Source organism: Chiloscyllium plagiosum, chromosome 18 (genome assembly GCF_004010195.1).
Source record: "Chiloscyllium plagiosum isolate BGI_BamShark_2017 chromosome 18, ASM401019v2, whole genome shotgun sequence".
Taxonomy (NCBI): Eukaryota; Metazoa; Chordata; class Chondrichthyes; order Orectolobiformes; family Hemiscylliidae; genus Chiloscyllium; species Chiloscyllium plagiosum.
In genome coordinates, this window is record NC_057727.1 from 62,556,063 (window position 1) to 62,583,930 (window position 27,868).

Sequence of the window (27,868 nt, forward strand, 5' to 3'; positions counted from 1 at the left end):
ATGTTGGGATATCAGAGGAGTACGGGGACAGGCAAAGGTTTGGTTTGGTGTTGGGATATCAGAGGAGATGGGGCAGAGGCGAAGGTCTGGTTTGGTGTTGGGATATCAGAGGAGATGGGGCACACGCGAAGGTTTGGTGTTGGGATATCAGAGGAGTAGGGGGCGGGCGAATGTTTGGTTTGGTGTTGGGATATCAGAGGAGATGGGGCACAGACAAAGGTTTGGTTTGGTGTTGGCATAGAGGAGTAGGGAGACCGGTGAAGGGTTGGTTTGTTGTTAATGCTACCCTGTCACCGTGATGGTTTGAGGAGAGCCATGTGGAAGGAATCATCAGGGGAAGACGCTTCAGTGAGGGGTATGTATCCAGCCTCAGCAATGACTTCACTAAGACCATGATGTTAGTGTAATCAGCTGCAGAAAATACACAATCGGCCAGAGCAACTCGAGGATCTTTGACGTAGCAGTTCTATGTGAAAAGTTACTATCTGGTCGCATTGAGGATAAGCACAACCTGCCTGCGGGATAATAGTGTGATAGTATCTCTGTGGTGTATATTGGATTTTTGGTATCACGTAATATTTACTCGCAATAATGTGTTTGCGGAGTGAAATTCATATCTGTTTTTCTTTTAACCCGTCAATTTAGTTTGCAATTTTAAATCAGCAGAGAACTGATTAGTTACTTCCTGAAATGTTACATCTGAAGTTGTAACTTAAGGTATTAGGTGAATTACTTTTTAGATATGATTAATATTGGAGAAACTGAAGAGTAGGACTCAGCCACAGCTTTTTCTGAGTCTATTATTTCTTCTCATCAATCTTAAATTTAGCACAATACTGTACTTACTGTCTAAGTGGGGTTCAATACTTTCAGATGGCCAAATGGGGGGCAGGTTTTCCAGAGGTATTTTATCTCATTCTGGTTCCCAGGATCAGGAGCATATGCACAGGAGGAGGCCATTCAGTCCCTTGAGCCTGCTCTGCTGTGCCCCTAGCTAGGGGAAGCACTGTTCCTGCCTTATCATGTAAAAATGTTGCAAGGTACCCATTCTTCTAAAATCTAGAGCATAAAAGCCCAGCTCCGGTTGAAGACCACATTTGTGTTTAACAGAAGTGAACTTACATAACACCTTCCACAGCCACAGAATGTCCCAAAACACTTAACATCAATTAAAGCCTGTTGTCAGGTTACTATTGTTGATGTGGGAAAGGCAAAGGAGTGGGGCACTGGAAAAGAACAGCAGCTCAGGCAGCACCCAAGGAGCAGGAGAGTCGAAGTTTTGGGCATAAGCCCATTATCAGGAATGTCATCATCAGGAATGTCATTCCTGATGAAGGGCTTATGCCCAAAACTTCGATCCTCCTGCTCCTCGGATCCTGCCTGACCTGCTGTGTTTTTGCAGCACCCCACATTTTGACTCTGACTCTCCAGCATCTGCAGTCCTCACTTTCTCCTAGGAAAGGCAATACCTAATTTGCACACAGTAACATTCCAGCAAGGAGACAGATAACCAGATCAACTTGTTTTAGGTGATAAAAGGAAAACAAAACTGCTGTCAGCATCTGTGGAGGGAGAAACTGAGTGAATGGCTCAGATATTTGCTGGACGGAGGGGCATTGGGTAAATTTGACAAAGACGGGATTGCAGTATTCCTGGCAAATCAATGCTGGGACCTCACCAGAGATGTTTTATTTGATTAGAGATCAGTGCTAAGGATGGGAAGGGAGTAGAGGTAATTGTGGGCTGCAGGCACAACTATGTGTGTTTAGGCAGGAGTTGGAGCAGCAGAGTGAGCCAACAGGGCATGTGGGAGAGGGGAGTGGAGGTGAAGATCGAGTACTGCTGAGACAGCTTCCAGGGCCTGGGATGAAGACTGGGGAGGGGTGATCATAGGTTAGAGACAGGTGTTGAGGTTTAGGGCCAAGGTTGGTATCTGAGGTTGGCTCTTGCAGAGGTCACTCATTATGGTATGGGGAAAAGACTGACTGCAATCAGCTAGGGAGGTTGAAGGCTGCCTTGTACATAGCACAAACCTTTTGGGTTTCCTGAGCTCTTTGAAACCTGGTCAGCAACCATTCAATATAAATTGAAATTGCATTGTGGCAGCCTAATTTCAAAATGTTAAGGAGAATTCTTGCCTCTCCAAGGCGCAAGGCACACTGTGTCTTACTGTCTGCCATCAAAGGATAATGGCAAACAGACTGGGGATGTATTTCACAAATTTTGGGTTTTACCTCCTCAATTCTCCCTTCTGTCCTCCTGTAATGGGGAGTACAGGGGGTTATCTTTCTGTGAAATTGCATTTCCCTCCGCATTTCCATCAATTGCCACTGTGTTTAATGGTCTGACCTGCTACTACAGGAGTTTCCAGGTGATTATGAGAACAGTATGACTCCATTATCTCCCCACTGCAGTTTGAAACCTAGCTACCTCAGCAGTTTATGACACACTCTCAATTCCATTGGCAATGATTGTTGTCATAATAGAACAGAAAAGCACACAACGTAATGAACTGAATGCTCACAACAGGAAGGAGCAGATGAGAAATTGAACAGCTTATTTCTAAAGAAAGGGAGAAAATGTAAAGGGATGAGATGGTGACACGATCAGATGAAAAAAGGCAAGGATTACAGTTTGACAAGAAAAAGGGAACAGGGGCAAGCTAGGGAGTGTCCAATATCAAGACAGGAAGAAAAGGAAGGGAGATCACAGAACGCCAGGAGATGACAATACAACTTATTTTTAAAAAATTGTTCATGGCATGTGGATCCCACTAAATAGGCCAGCATTTATTGCCCATCCCTCTTCAGAAGGTGGTGGTGAGCTGTCTTTTTGAATAGCTGCAGGTCAACCCATAATGTTATTCGCAAGGGAGTTCCAGGATTTTGACCTAGTGACAGTGAAGGAATGGTAACGTAGTTCCAAGTTAGGATGGTGAGTGGCTTGATGGGGAATCTGCAAGTGGTGATGCTCCCATGTATCTACTGCCTTTGACTTTCTAGACGGTAGAGGTCCCAGATTTGGAAGATGCTGTCAAAGGAGCCTTGATGGGTTGTTGTGGACAGTACACACTGCTGTTTATTGTGCACAGTGCTGGAGGGAGTGAATGTTTACATTTGTAAGTACCAATCAAGCAGACTGTTTTGTTCTGGTTAGTGTCAAGCTGCTTGTGTTATTGGGGCTGCACTCATCCAGGTCAATGGAGAGTAATCCATCACACTCCTGACTTATGCCTGGCAGATGGTGGGCACACTCTGGGGAGTCAGGAGTTGAATCACTTGCTGTAGGATTTCCAACCTCTAGCCCATAATATTTATTAAAGAATACATTCACATAGAACAAAGTAGACTTGAAAAAAAGGGAAATATATCAGGGAGAGTTCACAGCAGCAGGCAACTTATCATTAATATCCTTTGACATCAGCCCTCTGTGTCTCAATTCATGGGAGAATTTTGCAATTCTTAGCTGAGTTGACTTTTGAATCTTATTGCAGTTGCTCAGCAGCTTGCACAGAATGCAAACTAAAAATGAACTTGTGGGAGTGTGCTGTTGTGAGATTGCTGATCAGAGGAGCTGATCTGAGGTGGTGTTTCGCTACACTAATTGCCAGTTACTGAGCAGTGAGGAAATGTCTTATTAGTGCATTGCTAGAGAGTGCAAAACAGGAACATTCACAGGATAAATTTCAAATCTGTGCTGAGCACCTTCATTGAAGTGGGAGGATGCTAGCATTTACTCAGTCCCCAGGGACAGTCAGGGATTTCCTGCTTACCAACTACTATTTCAGGATTGACTGTGCAATTATGTAATTCAGGACAAGATCCAGTTCATCTGAAGCTCAGCCCAGTAAATCAGCCTACTTTCAATGTAAAAGCAACATACTGAGGATGCTGGAGATCTGAAATCAAATAGAAATCGCTGGAGAAACCCAGCAGGTCTGGCAGCGTCTGTAGAGAGGGAAATACAGTTAGTATTTCAAGTCTCCAGTTCCTCATTGGAACTTCTAAGCTCATTTGCTGCAGAAACTCTTCAGGAGTGACAATGTTCCTCAAATACTGTTTCTGTCAACCTGGGCTTAGTGGTAGCATTCTTGCCTGAGTTCATGCTCCACACCAAACACTCTCATATGTCATCCAGGCTGAAACGTTTCGTAATTGTGAGGGAACGTTGCCCCATTGGAGGTGCTATATCTGGTTGAGAAATTAAGCTGAGGATGAAAAAGAAATAGCAAATGAGTTCCTCCAGTATCATAGACATCTCATTAATCCCTCAGCTAATATGATTGTTGATCTAGTCTTTATCCAATTGCTGTTTTTGGGATCTTGCTGAGCACTGATATGAGGCCAGGTTTCCTATCACAGGATTATAATTCACTGATCCTGAAGCTCCTTGAGATAACTTTAAGCTCTGAAAGGTGATATGTAAAAAGCACGTTTGTTACTTTTTCCTCATATTAGCCATTGCTTCACTGTCCATAACTCATTCTGTCCCAGACATCACTCTGACCATAAAACTCAGTCACAACACACTGTCTACTATGCACTCTGTGCTAGACCTCATCCTGTCCATTACCCACTGTGTGTCAGATCTCACCCTGTCCATTGCCTGTTCTGTGCCAGACCACACTGTCCATTACCCCTTCTGTCCCAGACATCATCCTATCCATTACCAGAACTGTTGATTGTCAGCCACGGAAACCACCTGAAAATAAGAAACTTAGAAAATAGCTTGAACCACCTGAAAATAAGGTGGTTCAAGCTATTTTCTAAGTTTCTCTTGTTAAATTGCCTTACGATTTAACGGTTTATTTAAGGGTATATGTATAACTGAATGTCCCTGCGTTTTTTTTCTTGAACAGACCCAGATTATATCAGCCTGGAAGAGCTGGGGAAAGTTGAAAGTGTTCTCTCCCATTTGACACGGGAATCCAAGCAGGCAGCAGCTACTGCACTGGTGAGTACTACAGAGCTACCTGTATGTACCCCTGTTGTAGGGGAAGCAGTAGTGTGAAGCCTCTCCGACAGCTTGCTATCACTATCACCAGAGCTTGGGAGCATTGTCCCAGTGTTTGCTGTGTTCTAGGTAAATGGAGTATGTCAAGTCTGAAGAAATGTAAACACTTGAAAATGCAGACACTCCATTAAGAATGTAATAGATCGTGGAACCCCCAGAAATTAGCCACTGCCAGAGATCAAAACTACTTTACCTGGACTCTGAAGGATTTCATCCCAGTGGAAGAAACTATGAAACAACTATCAGACTTCAAAAATGATGTATTCACAATGAGGCACATGGAATCAACTGAAGTTATGAAAGGAGAAAGTGAGGCTGGAGAGTTAGAGTCAAAACGTGTTGCAATGGAAAAGCACAACAGCTCTGGCAGCATCCAAGGAGCAGGAGAGTCGGCGTTTTGGGCATAAGCCAAAATGTGAGGGGGGAGAGGAGGCTGAGAGGTAAATAGGAAGGGGGGGGTGGGATTGCGGATGAGGTAGCTAGCAGGGTGATAGGCAGATCCAACCCTCCAGGTCAGCACTGCCCTCTTGACCTGTCCACCTGTCCATCGTCCTTCCCACCTATCTACTCCACCCTTCCCACCGACCTATCACAATCACCCCCATCTACCTATCACCTTCCCAGCTACACCACCCGCCACCGCCACTCCCCACCCCACCCCAGCCTCACTCCCAATTAATGAAAGGCTTATGACCGAAATGTTGACACTCCTGCTCCTCGGATGCTGCATGACCTGCTATGCTTTTCCAATGCCACACTTTTCAACAGAAGTTATGCAAGGGGCTACATAAATACAAGTCTTTTTAAATTGGATGTTTAGGTGTAGGAGAGAGAGAGAGCAACAAGTCTGATACATAGTTCATATCATAAACGATATTCAAAGGCAGCACTGTGAAGGTGAATCAGTATCTGGACTTCGGTATACAGTAACAGGATGTCTCAGTATCTGCTGTGGGATATCACAAGGTGACTCAATATCTGCTGTGGAGAATTGCAGAGTGAATCTTTTATGAAGGTAGCCGAGACCCTAACTTTTTCTGATTTTAAAAGATGATGTGAAGTGCCGTGTTGCAGATACAACGTGACTGGTCAAACTACTCAACATTAAGCAAAACACAATTAATTTAAGCACTATCGTTAAAAATAACAAAGAAAATTTACAGCCCAGGAACAGGCCCTTCGGCCCTCCAAGCCTGAGCCGATCCAAATCCACTGTCTAAACCTGTCGCCCACTTCCTAAGCATCTGTACCCCTCTGCTCCCACCTAGTCATGCATCTGTCCAGACACATCTTAAGTGAATCTACAGTGCCTGCCTCTGCTAGCAATGCATTCCAGACACCCGCCTCCCTCTGTGTAAAGTACTTGCCGTATATGTCCCCCTTAAACCTTCCACCTCTCACCTTGAAAACATGACGTCTCGTTATTGAATCCTTCACCCTGGGAAAAAGCTTATCTCTATCTACCATGTCTATACCCTTCATGATTTTGTAAACCTCAATCAGGACCCTCCTCAATTTCCTTTTTTCTAATGAAAATAAACCTAACCTACTCAATCTCTCTTCATAGCTAGCACCTTCTATACCAGGCAATATCCTCATAAACCTTCTCTGCACCTCTCCAAAGCGTCCACATCCTTTTGGTAATATGGTGACCAGAACTGTACACAGTATTCTAAATGCGGCCAAACCAATATCATGTACAATTTTAACATGACCTGCCAGCTCTTCTACTCAATACCCCATCTGATAAAGGCAAGCATACCATATGCCTTCTTGACCACTCTATCCACCTATGCAGCAACCTTCAGGATACAATGGACCTGCACTCCCAGACCTCTCTGCTCATCAACTTTTCACAAGGCTCTTCCATTCATTGTATAATTCGCTCTAGAATTAGTCTTGCCTAAATGCATCACCTCACACTTGTCTGGATTGAACTCCATCTGCAACTTCTCTGCCCAACTCTCCAGTCTAACTATATTCTCCTGTATTCTTTGACAGTCCCCTATGCTTTCTGCTACTCCGCCAATCTTCGTGTCATCTGCAAACTTCGTGTCATCTGATCAGACCAACAATGCCTTCTTCCAGATCATTTATGTATATCACAAACAACAGTGGTCTCATGTTGTTCAACCAGTTCTTTATCCACCTAGCTAGAACACCCTGCACACCATGTGACTTCACTTTCTCCGTTAGTTTACCATGGGGAGCCTTATCAAATGTCTTACTAAAATCCATGTAGATGATATCTACAGCCCTTCCTTCATCTATCAACTTGGTCACTTCCTCAAAGAACTCTATTAAATTGGTAAGGCATGATCTCCCCTATATTATGTTGCCTATCACTGATAAGCCCATTCTTTTCCAAATATAAATAGATTTTATCCCTCTGTACCTTCTCCAGCAACTTTCCCACCACTGACCCTTCTTGTACAGGGGGACAACATGAGCAACCTTCCAGTCCTCCAGCATCTCACCTGTGTTTAAGGATGCTACAAAGATATCTGTCACGACCCTAGCTATTTCCCCTCTCGCCTCCCTCAGCAACCTGGGTTAGATCCCATCCGGTCCTGGGGATTTGTCCACCTTCATAAACTCTGGCCTACCCAACACATCTTCCTGACTTATGTCAAGGTGATCCAGACTAATCAAACTTCTGTCTCTAATCTCAACATTCATCATGTCCCTCTCCTCAGTGAACACTGATGCAAAGTAATCATTCAGAATCTCACCCATTCTCTCAGGTTCGACACACAGCCTTCCTTCCTTATCCTTTAGTGGACCAATCCTTTCTCTAGTTACCCGTTTGCTTCTTACATAAGAATAAAAGGCTTTGGGATTCTCCTTAATTCTGCTCCCTAAAGTTATTTCATGACCCCTTTTAGCCCGCATTATTCCTCGCTTAAGACTGGTCCTACTCTTCCGATATTCCTCCAGGGCGCATTCTGTCCTTAGCTGCCTGGACCTTATGTACTGTTCCCTTTTCCTCTTGGCTAGTCATACAATTTCTCCTGTCATCCATGGTTCATAAATCTTGCCCTTCCTATCTTTTACTTTCAACGGGACATGCCCATCCTGCACTATCTTTAACCTATCTTTGAAAGCCTCCCACATATCAAATTTGGACTTCCCTTCAAATAGCTGCCCCCAATCCACATTTCTCAACTCCTGCCTAATTTTGATATAATTGGCCTTGGCCCAGTTTAATACTCTTCCCTTAGGACCACTCTCATCTTTGTCTACGAGTATTCTAAAACTTACAAAATTGTGGTCACTGTTTCCAAAGAAATCCCCCACCGCAACTTCTACCACTTGGCCTGGCTCATTCCCCAACACCAGGTCCAATATGGCCCCTTCCCTTGTCGGACTATTGACATACTGCTCTAGAAAACTCTCCTGGACGCTTCTTACAAATTCTACCCCTTCCAGATCTCTGACACTGTATATCCCAGTCAATGTTGGGAAAGTTCAAATCTCCCATCACCACCACGCTGTTGCCTCTACATCTTTCCATAATCTGTTTACCTATTTGTTCTTCTACCTCACGTTCACTGTTCGGAGGCCTGTAATACAGCCCCAACAATGTAACTGCACCCTTCTTTCTTCTCAGCTTCCACCCATAATGCCTCACTACTCAAGCCCTCCATAGTGTCCTCCTTTAGCACAGCCGTGATATCATCCCTGACCACAATGCAACTCCGACCCCCCCCCCCTCCCCCTTTTTAGTTGTCAATCATGCCCTTCCTTCAACCAAGTCTCTGTGATTGCAATAACGTCATACTCCCAGGCACCAATCCAAGCCCTAAGCCTTACCCACTATACTCCTTACATTAAAGTATATTCACTTCAAGCCACCAGTTCTTTTGCGTTCATCTACTCTCTGCCTACTCTTCCCCTTATTATTGCTATCTTCATGATTCTTACAGTCTCCATGTTCCACCTCACTGTCTACTTGTCTTCTCTTCTGGTTCCCAGCCCCTGCCACACTAGTTTAAAACCTCCCCAACAGCAGTAGCAAAAGCTCCCCCAAGGACATTAGTTCCAGTCTGGTTCAGATGTATCCGTCCATTTTGTAATAGTCCCACCTTCCCCAGAACTGGTCCTAATGTCCAACAAGTCTGAACCCCTCCCTCCTACACCATCTCTTAAGCCACGTGGTCATCCTGCCTATTTTTTCAATTCTAAGCTGGCTAGCACGTGGCACTGGTAGTAATCCCGGAGATCACCACCTTTTGAGGTCCTCCTTTTTAACTTCTCTCCCAACTCCCTGATTTCTGCTTTCAGGATCTCATCTCATTTTTTACTTATTTCGCTGGTGCCTATATGCACCGACAACTGGCTGTTCACCCTCCCCTTTTAGAATGCTCTGCAGCCGATCGGTGACATTCCTGACCCGAGCACCTGGGAGGTAACATACCATCAGGGAGTCCCGTTATTGGCCACAGAACAGCCGACCTACTCCCCTTACAATAGAATCCCCTATGACTATGGCCCTACGAGTCTTTTTCCCCACTCTTCTGAACAGCAGTGCCCACCATGGTGCCATGATCTTGACAACTGCTGCTCATCCCTGGTGAGCCATCTGCTCTAACAGTATCCAAAACGGTATACCTGTTTTGGAGGGAGATAACTGCAGAGGACACCTGCACTGCCTTCCCTCTCTTTTCCTGCCTTTTGGTCACCCATTCACTATCTCCTTCAGCAATTCTAACCTGCAGTGTGACCAGTTCACTAAGCGTGCTACCGACGACCTCCTCGGCATTACGGATACTCCACAGTGAGTCCATCCGCAGCTCCAGAGCCGTCATGCAGACTAACAGGAGCTGCAGCTGGACAGACATCTTGCTAGTGTAAGAGTCAGGATCGTCGGCCATGTCCCTGAGTCCCACATCAAGCAAGAGGCACGTGCCACCAGTCTGACGTCCCCTGCCATTGTAAGCCTTAGCTTCATATCAACTAATTAAACCAAACAATGTACTTAAATATATGAAAGAAAAGAAAGAGAAAAATAAAAAACCTTACCTTACAGAGCCTTTTTCTTCTGGTTGGAGCAGGGAGGGAGATACGACACTTGTAGTATCTCGGGTTTAGCTGCTGCCCAAATATATACTGGGTCCTTACCTTCTCGGCATCCTCCTGGTCTCCACGTCACCTCCACACTGTCTCCCACTGCTCCCAGACAGGAAAAAGGCTGCAGGCTTCCCGCAGCCTTAAAACACAAGTGAAAGAAAGGAAGCCAGAACAACTTGACTTTTGGAAAACTTAACGGAATAATTGATATGGTACCTATTAGGAATTAACTGTTCCAGCATCCCATAAATACACCCCTTGGCAAAAAGGCAAATTCAGATACAGCTTCTCACATACAGTTCTCCAATCCAGGAGGAAAGAAAATAAAGAGAAAACTCAGAGAAATTAGCAGCTAGGAGACATTTACTGAAGGTTCCAGCTCTTTTGAGACCCCCCTCTTCTTACGTTACTCAGAAATCCTGATCTGTGAGAACTGGCCACACCTATTTGGGCTGTTTTAAATACAAAATAAACCAAGGTGCCTCAAGTTATTTATGCAAGTGGTCTGCAAGTCAGTTGGTACCTCTGTCTTACAACCTCTCTACAAAACCAAAACCAGGACAAAATAACCTCTTAAAGTGACAGCATTGACACACTGTCTCGCAACACAGGGTGTCTTAGTATCTCCTGTAGGGTATCGGGGTTCTCAGTATCTGATCAGGGTAGTGGTGGTGTCACAGGGTGTCTCAGTATCTGATCGGGGTAGTGGTGGTGTCACAGGGTGTCTCGGTATCTGATCGGGGTAGTGATGGTGTCACAGTGTGTCTCAGTATCTGATCGGAGTAGTGGTGGTGTCACAGGGTGTCTCAGTATCTGATCAGGGTAGTGGTGATGTCACAGGGTGTCTCAGTATCTGATCGGAGTAGTGGTGGTGTCACAGTGTGTCTCAGTATCTGATCGGAGTAGTGGTGGTGTCACAGTGTGTCTCAGTATCTGATCAGGGTAGTGGTGGTGTCACAGGGTGTCTCAGTATCTGATCGGAGTAGTGGTGGTGTCACAGTGTGTCTCAGTATCTGATCGGGGTAGTGGTGGTGTCACAGGTTGTCTCCGTATCTGATTGGGGTAGTGGTGGTGTCACAGGGTATATCAGTATCTGATCGGGGTAGTGGTGGTGTCACAGTGTGTCTCAGTATCTGATCGGGGTAGTGGTGGTGTCACAGGGTGTCTCAGTATCTGATCGGGGTAGTGGTGGTGTCACAGGGTGTCTCAGTATCTGATCGGGGTAGTGGTGGTGTCACAGGGTATCTCAGTATCTGATGCAGTGAGTTTTTATAAGAGTGATTTCCAGTTCTAGGTGCAGCTTTTTTTAATACAAATCTCCTCCATTGTCAGCCCATTATTCCTGGAGTTGCCTGACTACTTGTTTCAGCTGTTCTAATGTATTGCACTCTTGTGCCTGGCCCTTCAGACAAATCTGGAGTTTGATTTTAAAACACGAACTACTTTTAAGCAGAGGTGAAGAGAGTCACCTTGCCAGGGATTGACTGAAAGTGATAGTGCAGATCCAGGCATGGAAACTGCACAGAACTTGTGCTGAGGGAATTGCATCAGAATGAATAATTGACAATGCAGGCACACAGTACTTCCCACACACTTTGCAGCTACTGACTCAGCAGCTTTTAACTCCACTGCAGCCTAGCTGTGTCCCAGCTGCTTGATCTTTACAGTCCCACCAACTGTGTGAAGAAACTGGACTCGGGTGAATGCCTCTGGGGCCAAAATCTTCCTCCACCTCGTATCAGTCCTCAGTCTCAAGTAGGCATAGCTAGGGGACCTGGGTTCAAAGTTGAAACTTTATTGCTGGAACAGCACAGCAGGTCAGGCAGCATCCAGGGAACAGGAGATTCGACGTTTCGGGCACAGGCCCTTCTTCAGGAATATCAGGAGATTCGAAGTTTCGGCCGCAGGCCCGTCTTCAGGATGAAGGGCCTGTGCCCGCAACGTCGAATCTCCTGTTCCCTGGGTGCTGCCTGGCCTGCTGTGCTGTTCCAGCAATAAAGTTTCAACTTTGATCTCCAGCATCTGCAGACCTCACTTTCTCCTCGAAGATTTCGACCTGGGTTCAAATCCCATCAGGGCAGATCTGGAAATAAGAGTCGGATAATGACCATGAAACCATTACTATTATCAATTAATCCATTTGGCTCTCTGATGTCCTTCAGGGAAGGGAATCTGCCATCTTTACCTGGTCTGGCCTACAGATGACTCCAGACCCACAACAACGTGGTTCGCTGTAGCCCCTAATGTGTTTTTAAAATTGTCTGGGCTGCAGCACCAGCTAAGTGACCAGGATGGCTAATTATTGCATGCCTGGGAAGAAAATTCAGTCAGAGCAGCACAGCATGTAGTGTATTAATTCAGCTATAAATGCATCCCACATTGCACCTCAGTGTCTCCTCCATCCCCCACTCCACCCTCCATTCTCCCTCAACCCCCACTCCAGCCTCACTCCCAACCTCCATTCCACACTCCATTCTCCCTCAACCCCCACTCCAGTCTTGGTGCTTCCCCTAACCCCCACTCCACCCTCCCATTCTCCCGTGAACCCCTCCCACTCAGTCCTCCGTCCACCAAGCTCATCAGGTCTGGAGGTAACAGGGCCACGGATGTGAATTTTAACAGCAGTGGTGGTGGGGACAAGCAATGCAATGAGGTGACACCACACCAACTCAGACTGACAGCATAAATCATGGGGGATACACTCCTGATTGTTTGAAGCCACCAAAATGTTGGAGGAGGGAGCTCCTGCTTGAATAACTAACAAAACAATCAGTCAGAAAACCACGAAAAGCTGGGCCAGTCTTTCACAGTTCCAAATGAAGTTGTTGGTCACCTTGAATTACTTCAGGAGCTTATGGCATTTTGTTCCAATGGAAGATATTGGTGAATGGAACTCTGAACCATATCGAAAAGGAGCTGCCCCGAGGGGAGAGTCTGAGGGCAGAATCAGCCAAAGGGAGACTGATCCACTGATATCTTATTTAGCTCACCTTGTGTTTAAACCTCATCCATAAGAAGAGAAAATGTCCCTTCTGTCTATGTTCTGAACACCGTGTCAATGGGATACTGTCGCTCTGCTCAGCTGGCAACATAGAAAGTAGGAGCAGAAGAAGGCCATTCAACCCTTTGAGCCTGATCCTCCATTCAGTACGATCATAGCTAACCATCCAAATCAAACCCTGCTCCCAATTTCTCCATATATCCTTTGATTACTTCAACCCTAAGAGCTATTTCTGATTCTGAGATTGACAGTAGGGTTCATTTCACCCGGTAAGCTCAGAAACAACCTGGTTGGTGACCCAAAATTCCTGGGCTCCCATCCTCCTTTGGGAAGTATTATACAGCTCAAAGTATATAGCTCATTTACTCAGACTATCTCAATGAAGCAGGTTCTAGATTAAGGACAGCAGAAGGGCTACAGCTGCCATTTTACACAGTCCTTAGCCAGTAACTCTGCAGTAGCAGCTGGTCTGTAAACTGTACTGAGACATAACAACAGTCAAGAACAACAGCAGATAATCAGCCTAAAGTTGCTAATTGCACCAGCAGTTTACACACACTCATTTATCGACTAGATTATTCTAATCTATCTTCAACCTTGTACAAAGTATCAGTGTCAACAACCCGACTGATTCTGAGTCACATTGACCTATTCCACTGGGTTTGCTAAAATCTAGCTGTCTCCTGGTCCACCAGCACTTGCACTTTTAAAATTCTCATCTTCATGTTTGAATTGAACTCTGCCTCAGCCCCAGGAAGTGGTGGAGACCGGTACAATTGCAACATTTAAGAGGCATTTGGATGGCTATATGAATAGGAAGGGTTTGGAGGGATATGGGCCGGGTGCTGGCAGGTGGGACTAGTTTGGGTTGGGATATCTGGTCGGCATGGACGGGTTGGACCGAAGCGTCTGTTTCCGTGCTGTATATCTCGATGACTCTATGTCCAATATCTGTAACTTCTCCACCCCCACAGCTTTCCACGATTGCACTTGTTCCATCCTGGCCCAGCTGTACCATTGCCATGTGGGACACCTTCACTGAACTGACTGTAATGGGTCATAACAGTGGCTCAGCGCTACTTTCTACCTGCCAACTGACAATGTGCATTAGCCATCATCAATACTCAAACTCCACGAGGAAACATGAACAGCCTCCTCCAACCGTTCCCTTGATCATGCCCCACTTATTATTCCTCCCAATCACTACCTTCTCTCACTATGCCCCCCAGTCAGTGTCTTCTACAACCATTTTTATAATACTTGGAATGTCTTCTGAAGATGGTTTGGATAGACTGCACTTTGTTGCACTGGACTTTAGAAGAGTGAGGAGTGAAGTATATAAGATCCTGAATGGTCTCGACAAGATAGTCATAGAAAGGATTTTCCTCTCATAGATTAGTCCAGAGGTAGGGGACACTATTTTAAAAATTAAGATCTTCCTTTTAGTGGAGAGAGTTGAGAAGTTTTTTTTCCTCTGAGAGATGTGCAACTTTGGAACACTCTGTTCCATGAAAGTGGTTGTGTTGGGATCATTTAAGATGGAAGTGCATAGATTCTTGTTAGGTTGGAGAATCCAAGGTGGTGGGGGCAGAGGTGGGGTGGGAATGTGCAAATCAAAACACATTGGTCCGTCTTAATTGAATTGTGCAGCAGGATTAAAGTGCGGAAAGGTTTCACTTTTCCTCCTAATTTGTATGTTTGTACCTGAAGAAGGGCTTATGCCCGAAACATCGATTCTCCTGTTCCCTGGATGTTGCCTGACCTGCTGCGCTTCTCCAGCAACACATTTTCAGCTCTGATCTCCAGCATCTGCAGACCTCACTTTCTCCTGTTCGTACATCTTACCTCAGCGAGTGCGCTCTCCAGTGGGGTGTCTCAGTCATTGATCCTCTCACCATATCCTGGTTAATAGTAATCCAGCATGCCAGCTATTTCATTTACAGTATTACCTTTCAAACAAACACTAGACTTAGTGTAGATATGAAGGAAGGAGATCACAAAATCTTTGTGCTTCTGATTTTTCTGTTGGAACTGAGAATTTCATGTCCCTAATTCTCTTTCCCATCATGACCCTATGTGCAACTTCACTCATTGGTCACTTAAAATGGATGCATGTGAGTATTGGGTACCTTTGAGACTGTTTCCATGGGGCAGGCTGGTTAGTGACTAGAAGACAACAAACTTAAAATAATTAGCATATGACAAGAAGCAAAATGAGACTTAGTTCTCCGCAGTGAGTTGTGATCAGGAATGCAGTGCCTGTCAAAAGCAAGTTGAATGAATGCATGAAAATAAAAGTTAGCCAGGATGTGGGAAAGGAGCAGGGCACTAAAGGAGGATGGCACTAAAGGATAGTCTTTCACTGAGCCAGTATGAGCATATGGGACAGAATGGCTGGATCCTGCACTATGTCCTTTCTGCTATAGAAACCTGTTGGTTCCCACATTAGGAGTAAGGAGAAAATATAAAAACACATAAATAAACAAAATATGCAGAGGGTCTAATTCTGTCATTCTGAAAAAACTACTCGAGGAAAGTGGGTCACAGGACAGACCCAATCTAAGAAAAGAAATTGAAAGAGAGTAAATAAAGTCAAAATATGTGACTGATGGAATGCATCATTTCTTGCCAGCCTAAGGGCATTGGTTAACACTGCAGTATGGAGCACATTTGTAAGGCGTGTAACAAAACAATCTGAGGAGACTCGATAACACTACAATATGACTTTGGCAGCTATATATGTTAAACTTGCTCCTTTCTTCTACTGCTAAATAAATTGACAGGGACTTATTGGCAGTCACTTTGAATAATCATTTATCTAAATGGAACACCCATCATATCCAGTAAACTGTGCACAGGCATGGAGACCAACAGGTCTACAGGAGAGGGCTGGACAATCAGTTCAAGAGAAAATATGCTAGGATAGCATGCAGGGAACAAGCCAGTGGCACGAAATAGATGAGTGTCCTAGGTTGAGCACTGAGTCTGTGTCAGTGAATATTCATGCAACACGCTGTATGATGTAAAGAGCTGGCTAGCATGTCAAGTAAAAAAAGAATGCTTGTTGGAACTTACCTCTGAGTAAGATATAATATGTTTTACCAAAACAGGATGAAAACAAAAACATGGACAAATAAATCCATGTTTGACAGCAGTTTCTCTACAGTGTTCCACAGCTGCAGAATCTGTTACCCATTACTTGGTATTCAGCAGAGCAAATTATGGCCCACTGCCCATGTTACTGAGATCTCTAAAGGAAACAAACAAAATCGAAATAAATGTTTGATGTAGTGCAGTCAGAAATATGAAAATCAATTGTATGTTCTGCTATTATTTTACAGATGACATCAGAGAAGTTTAAATAATTTGAAATACAATCAATGAAGGCTCATTAATGGCACTAAAGGTTTAAAAATAACTTCGTCTGACAAATAAACAGGATCTGTAAGCTTACAGTGAGTGATTGTTACCCTGCTTAATATACAGGAACTGTGTAGCTACACAGTTGAGTAAGCTACATGCTCAATAGATAGAAGTGAGTGATTCTTACCCTGCTGAGTAACAGGGAGCAGTTTGTGATCAGTGTGATAATGTAATTACGCTGGCAGGAATGATATTTCTCACTATGCCTGTTAATAGAACCATCGCTGACTTTTCATTATTTTTATTTCATTCTTTTAACAATTTTGATTTGGAGCTATAAACTGGAAACTGAGCTGAAAATGACCTTTGGACTGTGGCAGCAGTTTGTGTTTTTTTTTAAAAACAAATAAACTGTTATTTGTTGTGAGGCTAAGCCTGAAAGTTAATTGCAGCTTGGTTCTTGATCAAAAGGATTCCATAGATGCTTTGACACCGGGGAGATGAGTATGTCTGACCAGGTGGCCATTAACAAGGTCAGTATCTGGGAGTTGGTGCCAGTAAGTCTGCAAGGGAAGATGAAGGTTAAACCGAAGGAGGGGCCAGAGCTCTGAAGTGCTTTTTGAACTGTGTTTCTGAGAGGAGAAGTTTGGCTGTTGATGGTATAGCATAAAAACTTGAAAGCTCACTACCTAATCTCCCACTATCAGCTATTGGAAATTCAGAGAATAGAAACTAGGTTATAAGTGTCACTGACTTCCTCAGCATGAACTGGAAAGGTGGCCTTGATTAACATCTTCAGAAAATCAACCAAGTAGCAATCAGTTATGCCTGTGGAAAAACACATCGTAAAAACTGCTTTAATAATATGACCAGTTTTGGGTCAATTATTTATTTCCTTTATACTTTAACTGCGTCTGTTGTCTGTCTTTTGTATGAACGGGCTGACAAAAAAGGTTATGGCGTTCAAATCAATTAGATTACTTTGTTGTTTAATTTTGCTCTGCTAAAGTTACTGTATTGTTAATTAGTTGATACATCTTTTGTCTAAGCTACAGATCCGGTGCCTTGAATTGATTATTCACAGATTCTGGGATTGGTATTATAAAAAATATGATTAGGAATCACTGGGGTCACTTTTAAGGGTCTTTGAAGGTTTTAATTTTGCTGTGTTATGAATACAGAGGGAGACGGGCTGATTTGATTTGATCTGTCTCTGTGTAATAATACTTTATACACGCTATACTGTATCATTATGTTACACCCCTCTAGCCAACAGCTTTCACAGTACGGCACTATAACTGACTTCCTGTATCTAACATCATCCAATCTTCCAGGAGTTTCATTTCTATATTTCTCAATCATTTAGGACTGAGATGGACCTATGCTTCTACCTTCAGGCGAGGGACAGCTCTTTAGTTACTGCTGGAATCTGATCTACCACAGAATTGTTTACAGTGCAGAAAGAGGCCATTCGACCCATCCTGACTCCACTGGCTGACTAACTGAGCATCATAACGTGGTGTCAGTCTCCTGCCTTTTCCCTATGCCCTTGCATATTAAATAATCATCCACTGCCCTCTTGAATGCCTCGATTAAATATACCTGCACCACATTTCCAGGGCGTAAATTCCAGCCCTGAAACACTCTGTGTGAAAAAGGTTTTCTCACATCACGTTCTTTTCATTTGTACATTATTCTAATTTTATGCCCTCCTGTTCTTCATCTTTTCACAAGTAGGAACAGTTTCTTCATGTCTACTTTTCCTATCCCTTTATGATTTTGAAAATGTTTATCAAATCTCATCTGGGTTGTCTACTGTCCAAGGAGAACAGTCCCCCACTGCAGTCTGTTCTCATGATTGATGTTGCTTATCCCTGGAGACATTTATGAAACATCTTCTGCAGTCTCTCCAATGTGTTGACATCCTTCCTTTAGTATGGTGCCCAGAACGGTACACATTATTCCAGCTAAGGTCTAATAAGTGTCTCATACATGTTTAGCATTGTGGGATATAGGTAAATTAATGTTACTTCTGCAGTTCTGCAATTATAATTTCTGATACAAAGTAAATGAACTCACACCAGTGTGTGGTTGTTTCGGCCGGGAGCTGAGTCAACAAGAATGGAAAATATGTGGAGGAAATATATAATTGTTTTTGTATTAGCTAAAATTGTATGTCAGCATGAAACGTGACTGCAAAACAATGGTAGATATTATGGGCAAATAGATAAGATGTTGTGAGGGGATGAAGTTAGGCCAGATACGCCTAGTAGGTATGAACATCTGTTTCCCACTTTTACAGAGACACAGGAACAAACCCCAATTAAAGAGGTCATAGGGATCAGAGTGGCTTCGGGAGAAGCCCAGATGGAAAGAGTAGATACTGATGAAGAAAGAATATGCCTAACAATGACCTGCAGCGGGATGAGGTCAAACGGCCTTGAGGCCAGAAATAAGCATTTTGTCACAGACAAGGCCGGATATAAATGGGAGTAATGGAGTCAGTCTTAGGGAAGTGGAGGATGTAAACAGGGGGGGAAACAATGAAATAAGAAAAAAATATGTAGGAACCAAATTATATAAATATCGAGAATTTGTTAAATTGTTTTGTCCCTGCTTTGTGGACATCACACCCGCTTCCAAGTGTAAACTAAATGACACTACTGATTCAGATCTTGTCTTGGACTGAAATTATTGAAGTGAGTGAGCTTTGTTTCTCACAAGCATTATCTCTTTTTTTCTTAAGTTCTGTGGTCCTGCCAGTCTGGGTGGTTACATGAATAGGGAGGAAATAGAGGGATACAGACAGAGTAAGGGCAGAAGGTTTGCTTTTTAGTTGAGTTAGGGCATGATAAGCAGCATAGGCTTGGAGGGCCAAAGGGCCTGTGCTGTACTTAGTTTTGTTTTTTATTCTGTCCTCCTAGTGATTTCTATCGAAATGGCAGAACCTAGCTGCTCCGACAGAACAGAAGTGAAGAAATAGTGAGTTTGAGGTTCATTGTCCAGAAACACAACCTTAAAAGAGAGTGTACATTTCTACAGCTGACCACACCCTTGAGATGCCCTAAAGCATTTCACATCCAGTCACTTACTTTACAACCGGTTGGCACACAATGTTATGCACATTTGGATTAACAAACGTCAGGCCTCTCCAAGGGAAGTACAAACATGAAAGGATTTACTGAGGATGGAAGTATTTTTGTGTGAAAGATCAATGTGAATATGAAAGACTACAGTTGGGCATTGACTGCTTGATGTCGAGGTCATCATCTCCTTTTGTCTCCTTGCAGCCCACCAGTGAGGAAGACCTGTGCCCAATCTGTTACGCTCACCCCATCTCTGCCATCTTCAGGCCATGTTCACACAAATCCTGCAAGTAAGTTCAGTGCAAGCTAAAGTTGAATTTGATTCCACATATACTTTGTGACAATGTTTATATAAGGCCATAAGACTTAGGAGCAGAAATCAGGCCATTCAACCTGATCTAGTATGCTCTACCATTCAATCATAACTGATCCGTTTCTCAACTCCATTCTCCTGCTTTCTCCCCATGACCCTTGATACTCAAGAACCTATCTGTCTCAGTCTTAAATATACTCAGAGACCTGGCCTCCACAACCTTCTGTGACAGTGAATTCCTTACATACACCATCCACTGGCTGAAGAAGTTTCTCCTCATCTCCGTTCTGAAAGGTCCCCCTTTACTCTAAGTCTATGCCCTCAGGTCCTAGTCTCTCCTACCAATGGAACCATCTTCCCAACATCTACTCTGTTCAGACCAGTCAGTATTCTGTATGTTTCAATTAGATCCCCCCTCATCCTTCTAAACTCCATTGAGTATAGACCCAGAATTCCTCATATGTGAAGCATTTCATTCCTGGGACCATTCTCATGAACCTCCTCTGGGCTAATACATTCTTCCTGAGATGTAAGGTCTAAAACTGCATACAGTATTCTAAATGGGGCCTGACCCGAGCCTGATAGAGCCTCAAAAGTACATCCCTGCTTTTGTTTTCAAAATAAATGCTGTCATTGCATTTGCCTTCTTGCAACTGACTCAACCTGTAAGTTTACTTTGAGAGAATCCTAGACTAGAACTCCCGAGTCTCTTTGCACTTCAGACTTCCGAATTTTCTCCCCATTTAGAAAATAGTCCATGCCTCTCTTCTTCCTACCAAAGTGCATGACCTCACACTTTCCCATGTTGTACTCCATCTGCCATTTCTTTGCCCACTCGCCTAACCTGTCCAAATCGTTCTGCAGCCTCCCCGCCTCCTCAATGCTACCTGTCCCTCTATCTATCCTTGTTTAATCTGCAAACTTAGCCAGAATGCACTCAGTTCCTTCGTCTAGATCATTAATGTATAAAGTGAAAAGTTGTGGTCCCAAAACTGAGCCTTATGGAACACCACTTGTCACGGGCTGCCATGCTGAGAAAGACTCTTTTATCCCCACTCTCTGCTTTCTGCCAGACAGCCAGGCTTCTATCCATGCTAGCATCTTGCGTCTAACACCATGGGCCATTGTCTTACTCAGTAGTCTCCTATGCGGCACCTTGTCAAAGGACTTCTTGAAGTCCAGGTAAATAACATCCATTGGCTCTCCTTGGTCTAACCTGCTTGTTACATCCTCAAAGAATTCCAGCAGATTTGTCAGGCATGACCTCCCCTTGTAGAAATCATGCTGACCTTGTCCTACCTTACCATACACATTTATTGGCATGTCAGAGCTTTTTGCAAGCAATTTTAGAATCATAGAGTTGTACAGCACAGAAATCGACCCTTCGGTCCAATTTGTCCATGCTAACCAGACATCCTAAATTAATCTAGTCCCATTTGCTAGCATTGGCTCATGTCCCTCTAAACCCTTCCTATTCATATACCCATCCATATGCCTTTTAAATGTTGTAATTTTACCTCTGGCAGTTTGTTCCATTCACACACCACCACCTGTGTGAAAAAGTTGCCCCTTAGCCCCTTTCTAAATCTTTCCCCTCTCGCCTTAAACCTATGCCCTCTAGTTTTGGACTCACCTACACTAGGTAAAAGATCTTGGCTGTTCACCCTATCCATGCCACTCATGATTTTATAAGGTCATCCCTTAACCTTTGACACTTAAGGGAAAATAGCCCTAACTTATTCAGCCTCTCCCTATAGCTCAAACCCTCCTATGCCAGCAACATCCTTGCAAATCATTTTAAGACCCCTTCAAGTTTTACAATATCTTTCCTATAGCAGGGAGACCCGGAATGGAATGCAGTATTCCAACCGTGGCCTAACCAATGTCCTGTACCACCGCAACATGCACTGACCAATAAAGGCAAGCATACCAAACGCTGCCTTCACTATCCTGTCTGTCTGCAAATCCACTTTCAAGGAATTATGAACCTGTACTCCAAGGTTTCTTTGGTCAGCAACACTCCCTAGGATCCTACCATCAAATGTTTAAGTTCTGCCCTGATTTGCCTTACCAAATTGTAGCACCTCACATTTATCTAAATGAAACTCCTTCTGTCTCACTTTGGTCCTTCAGCCCATCTGACCAAGGTCCCATTGTACTCAAAGCTAACCTTCTTCCCTGTCTACAACATCAGCATTTAACCAACAAGACGAATCTAGAGTTGATACTCTAGATAGACCTCCTACCATCCTCCTTTATCTAACTTGATGATCCTATCCTTCTATTCCTTTATCACTTGAAGAGTAATCCCTTAGAGTCATCCACAGACTTTATCCACATGGTACCAAGTTCCTCCTCCTAACCATTCTTTGGTTAAGAAGCTTTCTCTGTGTTCCCAATTAGATTTTTTTGTGAATATCTTGTATTTATGATCCCTGATATTGGATGCTTCACAAGTAACAACATTTACTTTTACCTTATCAAATATCTTCAAAATATTTAAAGTCCTCCATCAAACCCCCTGCTTTCCACACCGGCAGAAATACCAAAGAAACAAATCAGGAATAAGGAGAGAACATTCAGCCTGTCAAACCTGCTCAGCCATTCGGTGAGAAGATGGCTGATCTGATTGTAACCTGAAATCCACATTCCTGCTTACCCCAAATGACATTTCATCCTCTTGTTTAATAAGAATATATCCACCTCTGCCATAAGACTATTCAAGGACTAAGCTACCCCCACCTTTTCAGGAAAACAGTTCCAAAGATTTGTAACTGAGAAGGAAAAAAATCCCTCACCCCTGTTTTAAAAGGATGATCCCTGTTTTTTAAACAGTGATCCCTAGCTCCAGACTCTCTGACAAAATGAAACATCCTCTTCACATCCACTCTGTCAAGGCCCCTCAGGATCTTATGTTTCAATCAAGTCACCTCTATCAACTCCAGTAGATACAAAAGCCTGAAGAAGGGCTTATGCCCAAAACGTCGATTCTCCTGTTCCTTGGATGCTGCCTGACCTGCTGCGCTTTTCCAGCAACACATTTCCAGCTCCAGTAGATACAAGCCTAGCCTGTCCAACCTTCCTCATAAGACTACCCATCTATTCCAGGTATTACTCAAGTAAAGCTCCTCTGTACTGCCTCCGAGACAATTACTTTGTTCCTTAAAGAAGGTGACCAGAACAGTGCACAGCACTGGCGTTGCGGTCTCACCAATGCCTTGTCTAATTGAAGCATAACTTTGCCATTTTGGTTGATTTGCTGCTCAAATTTCAATCTCCTGCTGTGCAGGCATGTTTTCTGTGGACCAGACTGATATCTGGTAACTACCACATGCTGCCATTATCCTGCCACCCTTAATTATTCTAAGAAACTACTTAACTAAACATTAATGTAAATTCAATATTAATGATTTATATATTTTATTAATCATCCCATCAAGTGCTATACAATTTTGAGCTTTAGGAATAGAATAAACCTTAATCACCAGATGCTCACCAATTAACCAGCTTCTCCTTCAATTCTTGGAAGCTGAAACGGTTTCAGCAAAAAGAACAGGAAACTTCATTCCCTTCCTCTGCTTATCTGCTGAAGCAGTTAACTCTGTCATTACACTATAAGGCACATTCAGCTGCTAAGTTGGCGTGTTTTATATGTGAATCGTTTAATGAGAGTCCATCTGGTAATTAAATAAGCTACTCTTCAAATGGAACTCTGAAAAAAAATCACTGCTAAAGGCTGATAACCACAGAATTGAAAGTGTGGATTTCAGGCAAAGAGCACCAACCTGTCCAGTCTTTCCTGATAGTTGTAGCCTTGCTGCTCAGGTTCATCCTTGTTAATGATGATAGTTCGATATAATTTTAATGTAATTTCTCTGCTTATGAATTTGATTTCTTTTGCCATGAATCTGTGTCTGATTTTGTTTTCTCATGGACTTAGTAACGTAGTGAGTTTGTAAACTTGTATGTATTCCTATTTACATTCTTAAATTCGAAGGAATGTGTGGTCACTTTAGTTCTCTCAACAAAATGCAGCACTGCACACTTACCTAGCATCTATACCTGGGTGTATAAAAACAGGCCATTCAGCCAATGTTGTCCTCTGCTTTGTCCTAACCTCCTCCATCTGATCAGTGTCACCCTCGATTCCTTCTCCCTCCATTGTTTCTCTAAATTCCTCTTTGATGCATCTATATTTTTGTCAACTATTCCATGTCCTAGTGTATTCCAGTTCTCATTGCTCTTTGGGTGAGGAAGTTTCTTCCAAATTTACTACAGGATTTCTTCTACCAATAGGCTGTAGTCACGTTCTTCACAAGAGGAAACCGTTTCTCTCTGTCTGTTCTTGCCAAACCTTTAATAATTTTTAAAAATTGTATTAGAACGGCCTTCAGGTTTCTCTTTTAAGGAAACCCAGCTTCGCAGATAAATATAACCTGGCATCCTTTCAAATCTTAGGTGTATTTAAATTAATCTGCAAATTAATGAATGTTGTCATGAAATTTTAATGTTAATTATAACCTATAATTTGGTGCAACTCTCAAATTTTCATATTGTTAATTGTAGTCCCCTAGCTGAGATGATTTATGTAAATGATAAGCACTGTCCTTTGGGAACATTACCTCTCACCATTGCCACTCTGGATAACTACCTTTTCACCTTATTCAAGGTTTTTGTTTTTTAGCTAAATGGCAATCCATTCTGCTCCATGTCCCTTTACTCCACATGCTCTGATTGCTCTACTATTGTCAGTATCTTATTGAAAACTTTTATGAAATTCCAACTATATTATGTCCACTGCATTACTATCATCTCACTTCCTATGAACAGTAACAGGATTAATACTTCATTCAAGCTTGTTTCACAATTCAATTAGACCATGACTGATATGTATCTTAACCGTTATCTACTTGGTTAGTTTCCATTGTCTTAAAATACATGCCTAACAAGGCTTTATAAATTTTAGACTTGAAATTTTAATGGACTTCTGGCCTCAAAAGCATTGGGGTTGAGTGCCAGTTTTGCAGAGCTCAGTTAAAAACTGCTTCCCCTGCATGGTCTAGCCCTAGTTTTAAAGTTCTATCTCCTTATTCCAGATTACCCCATCGGAGAAATTGTTTCTCTATCTACCTTATTAAGTCCTTTAATCATCTAAACTAACTTAATTAGACCACATCTTAATCGTCCTCCTATACTCAAGGTAGTATGAATCTCACTGTGTAATGTTTAGTCTCAGGATCATTCTGATGAATGTTTGGTTACAACTTCAAAGAATGAATAAAGCTGTCAAACAGCAAATTGCCTTTAGAATCTGAGCTGGCTACACTTTGTTGTATTTTTAATATCTGTCATTCCAATATTTTAAAGGAAATTAGGAAGAACATCGCTGATCCCTTATCTATAACCATCCAAATATCTCTTATAAATAATTGTGGTCCCAGCACTGAATTCTTGTGGCATTCCAATAGTTACGGTTTGCCAACTTGAAAATACATCCCGCATCCCCATCCTGTTTTCTACATGTTATCCAATCTTCTACTCATACTAATGTACTACCATCAATACCATGAGTTCTTATTTTGTTAATCAGCCTAATCATTGAATCCTTACAGTGCAGAGACTTATTCCATTTTTGGCCAATAAAAGTACCCATCCACCCATTTCTTCATGTCCTTTCAAAAAGTCACAATCCCCTGAATATTTAGATCCCAGCTTTGGTCGTCTTGTAACCATATCCCCATAATGGCTATGAGCTCACACCCACTAATCTCTATTTGCGCTGTTATTTGTAAGCAAGGTTGCACTTGCTTGTGAAATATCTCATGGTATTTGAAAACAGAGTCCAGCTTTCCTGAAGCTTTGCTTCTCCTGCACAGGTGTTATAATAGTGAGAAGGACTGGGCACACATGAAGCAACTGGGATTAGTCTTTGAGACAGTAAATCAGGATTAATCAGGAGTTATTGCTGTTGTCCTTCCAGGGCCTGCATCAACCAGCATCTGATGAACAACAAAGATTGTTTCTTCTGCAAGGCCACGATCACTGCAGTGGATGATTATACAAAACCATCCTCCTCCTCCTCCTAGTTATCACTGACCCTGTTTTCCAACACTAAGGAGAAGGAATGCTGCTTCAGGACGTCGGGGACTGCGTAATGCAGGGATCAGAATGATCAATATCCGATGTTTACAAGAGGGAATGACCCTTGGTGATTCACTGAGTGGGTGATATGCTTGTTAGACTGCTATTGTGTTTCAAATATTGATCGCTTGTGACTGAGACTAACGTGTTCTGAAGGGCAATTAACAGATTGGATTTCGCTCTATCCCATCAAACACTGACACAAACGTGTCTTAGCTATGACTGCCACCCTGGGTCCTAACGCCTATCCCCGAATCAGCTCATGAATAAAGCAATGGAAGAAGAAACAAATATTTATGTGCCCTACTGTAGTTCAGTATCAGCGAAAGAGACTGATTGGGCTTTGGAAATAAACCAGTTAGTTGTCCCCTAACCTGTGAGGGAATGTCCTTCTGTCTAATTATTTCAAGTTCTTGAGAACTCCCTGGATCCCTTTCACTTGCCGTTAAGGTTTTTGTTGGGAACTTTTAAGCACCAAGAGAATTCAGACTTATGTTAATTAGCCTAATTGTTTGATTTCGTTTTATCCTTGTGTTCTTACATTCTTAAACGAGCCAGTCAGAAAACTATGGAGTATTTCCTTCAAACTCAAAAGATTCTGCAAATCATCCTGAGTTGTTCAGGATCCTACGTAGGAAATATTGCTCTCCAATTCTTGCCCATCCCATTATTTTTGTCAGGACTGGTTTTCACCAGTTGGCATGGGGCTGAAGTTTGCCCTTTAAATTTAGCATGTTTGACATGAAAGACCTCTGGCTCAGGTAACTAGCACTGACACTGCACAACTCACTGGAGTGTTAGTGTTAACAAACCTTACCTGTAATTTTACCACTTCTCACCTATATCGCAGTCACAGCACTCAAATGGCCAACCCCCAGGAGGCCTCTGCAATTCCTGTACACACCTCTCTGACCAAATCTCCTCACCCTTCCATCCTTTTCCATTTTCTCATCTATTAATTTACACCTTCAGTTTTAATTTGAAGAAATGTTTACCTCTAGAACTGGAACTGCTGTTGAATTATTTGAATCAGGGCCCCTTTACTTTCAAAAGCTGGTCAACTAAGAAAATGATTGCATTTGGTCACATTTTGATATTTGTTTACAGTGTGCAGTATAACAGACATATTGCTAACATCATAGTGAGGTTTTGCCATCAATCTGATGGCACTAGGAGTTGCTTTCTCTGTCTAAGGATTCTGTGTCTGCTATGGGATTAAGGTCATGGACATCTTATGCCAAAAAGATCAGAAGGTAGTGGAGGCTTCTTGTTCAGGTTTTTTTAATATAATTCTTTTGAGACTCCAACTGTTCTGCACTGTAGTATTGTGAAATATGTGTGAGTGACTAAGATTTGGTTTACTTAAACAAGTAACTTCTGAACATAAAAATGAACAATTTATGAGAGAAAATAAGCACACTTGGGTGAGAAACTTGACCACATCGAACTCTCAGACAATAAGGAGACACTGTAACTCTCCATGAAAGTTGTGCATCTTTAACTAAGGCCAATTTCTCCTGTTTTTGCAACCAACCAGAGGTACAAACAGACAATGTGACAATGAAGAGTAACTGCTGACTCTCAATTATAATACTCTCTCCCACTTCACTAATCAATCCCAACAAAAGATGACCCCCATTCATATAATGGACTGGCAGCAAATACTCTCCCAAAGTCACCAGCATTTGGTCAGCCCAGAACATGCACTTTACAGCACCAACCTGGCGACGGACTCAGACCAATGTGTACCTTTCATCACAATGGCTCCAATGATGCAGCTGTGATGCAGCTTCACACTACAAGTGTCTTAAGGATACTTTGTTGATGGTCCTCTTGCTCCATCACAAGTTGGGAACTATAGTTCTATTGGAACTAAACAGA

General features: G+C 42.9%; 1 protein-coding gene across 3 annotated transcripts in view; it reads left to right on the top strand.

The window, feature by feature from the left end:
* LOC122559128 (E3 ubiquitin-protein ligase RNF123) overlaps window positions 1-27,251 on the top strand; it is a 389,631-nt gene extending 362,380 nt beyond the window's left edge. For all 3 annotated transcript variants that reach the window (XM_043708460.1, XM_043708459.1, XM_043708461.1), the window contains exons 37-39: window positions 4,859-4,953; window positions 19,738-19,823; window positions 25,827-27,251. In XM_043708460.1, the coding sequence (XP_043564395.1) occupies window positions 4,859-4,953; window positions 19,738-19,823; window positions 25,827-25,932 (287 nt within the window). In that variant the 3' untranslated portion in view covers window positions 25,933-27,251. The remainder of the gene's footprint in view (window positions 1-4,858; window positions 4,954-19,737; window positions 19,824-25,826) is intronic.
* Window positions 27,252-27,868: the final 617 nt, after the last annotated feature.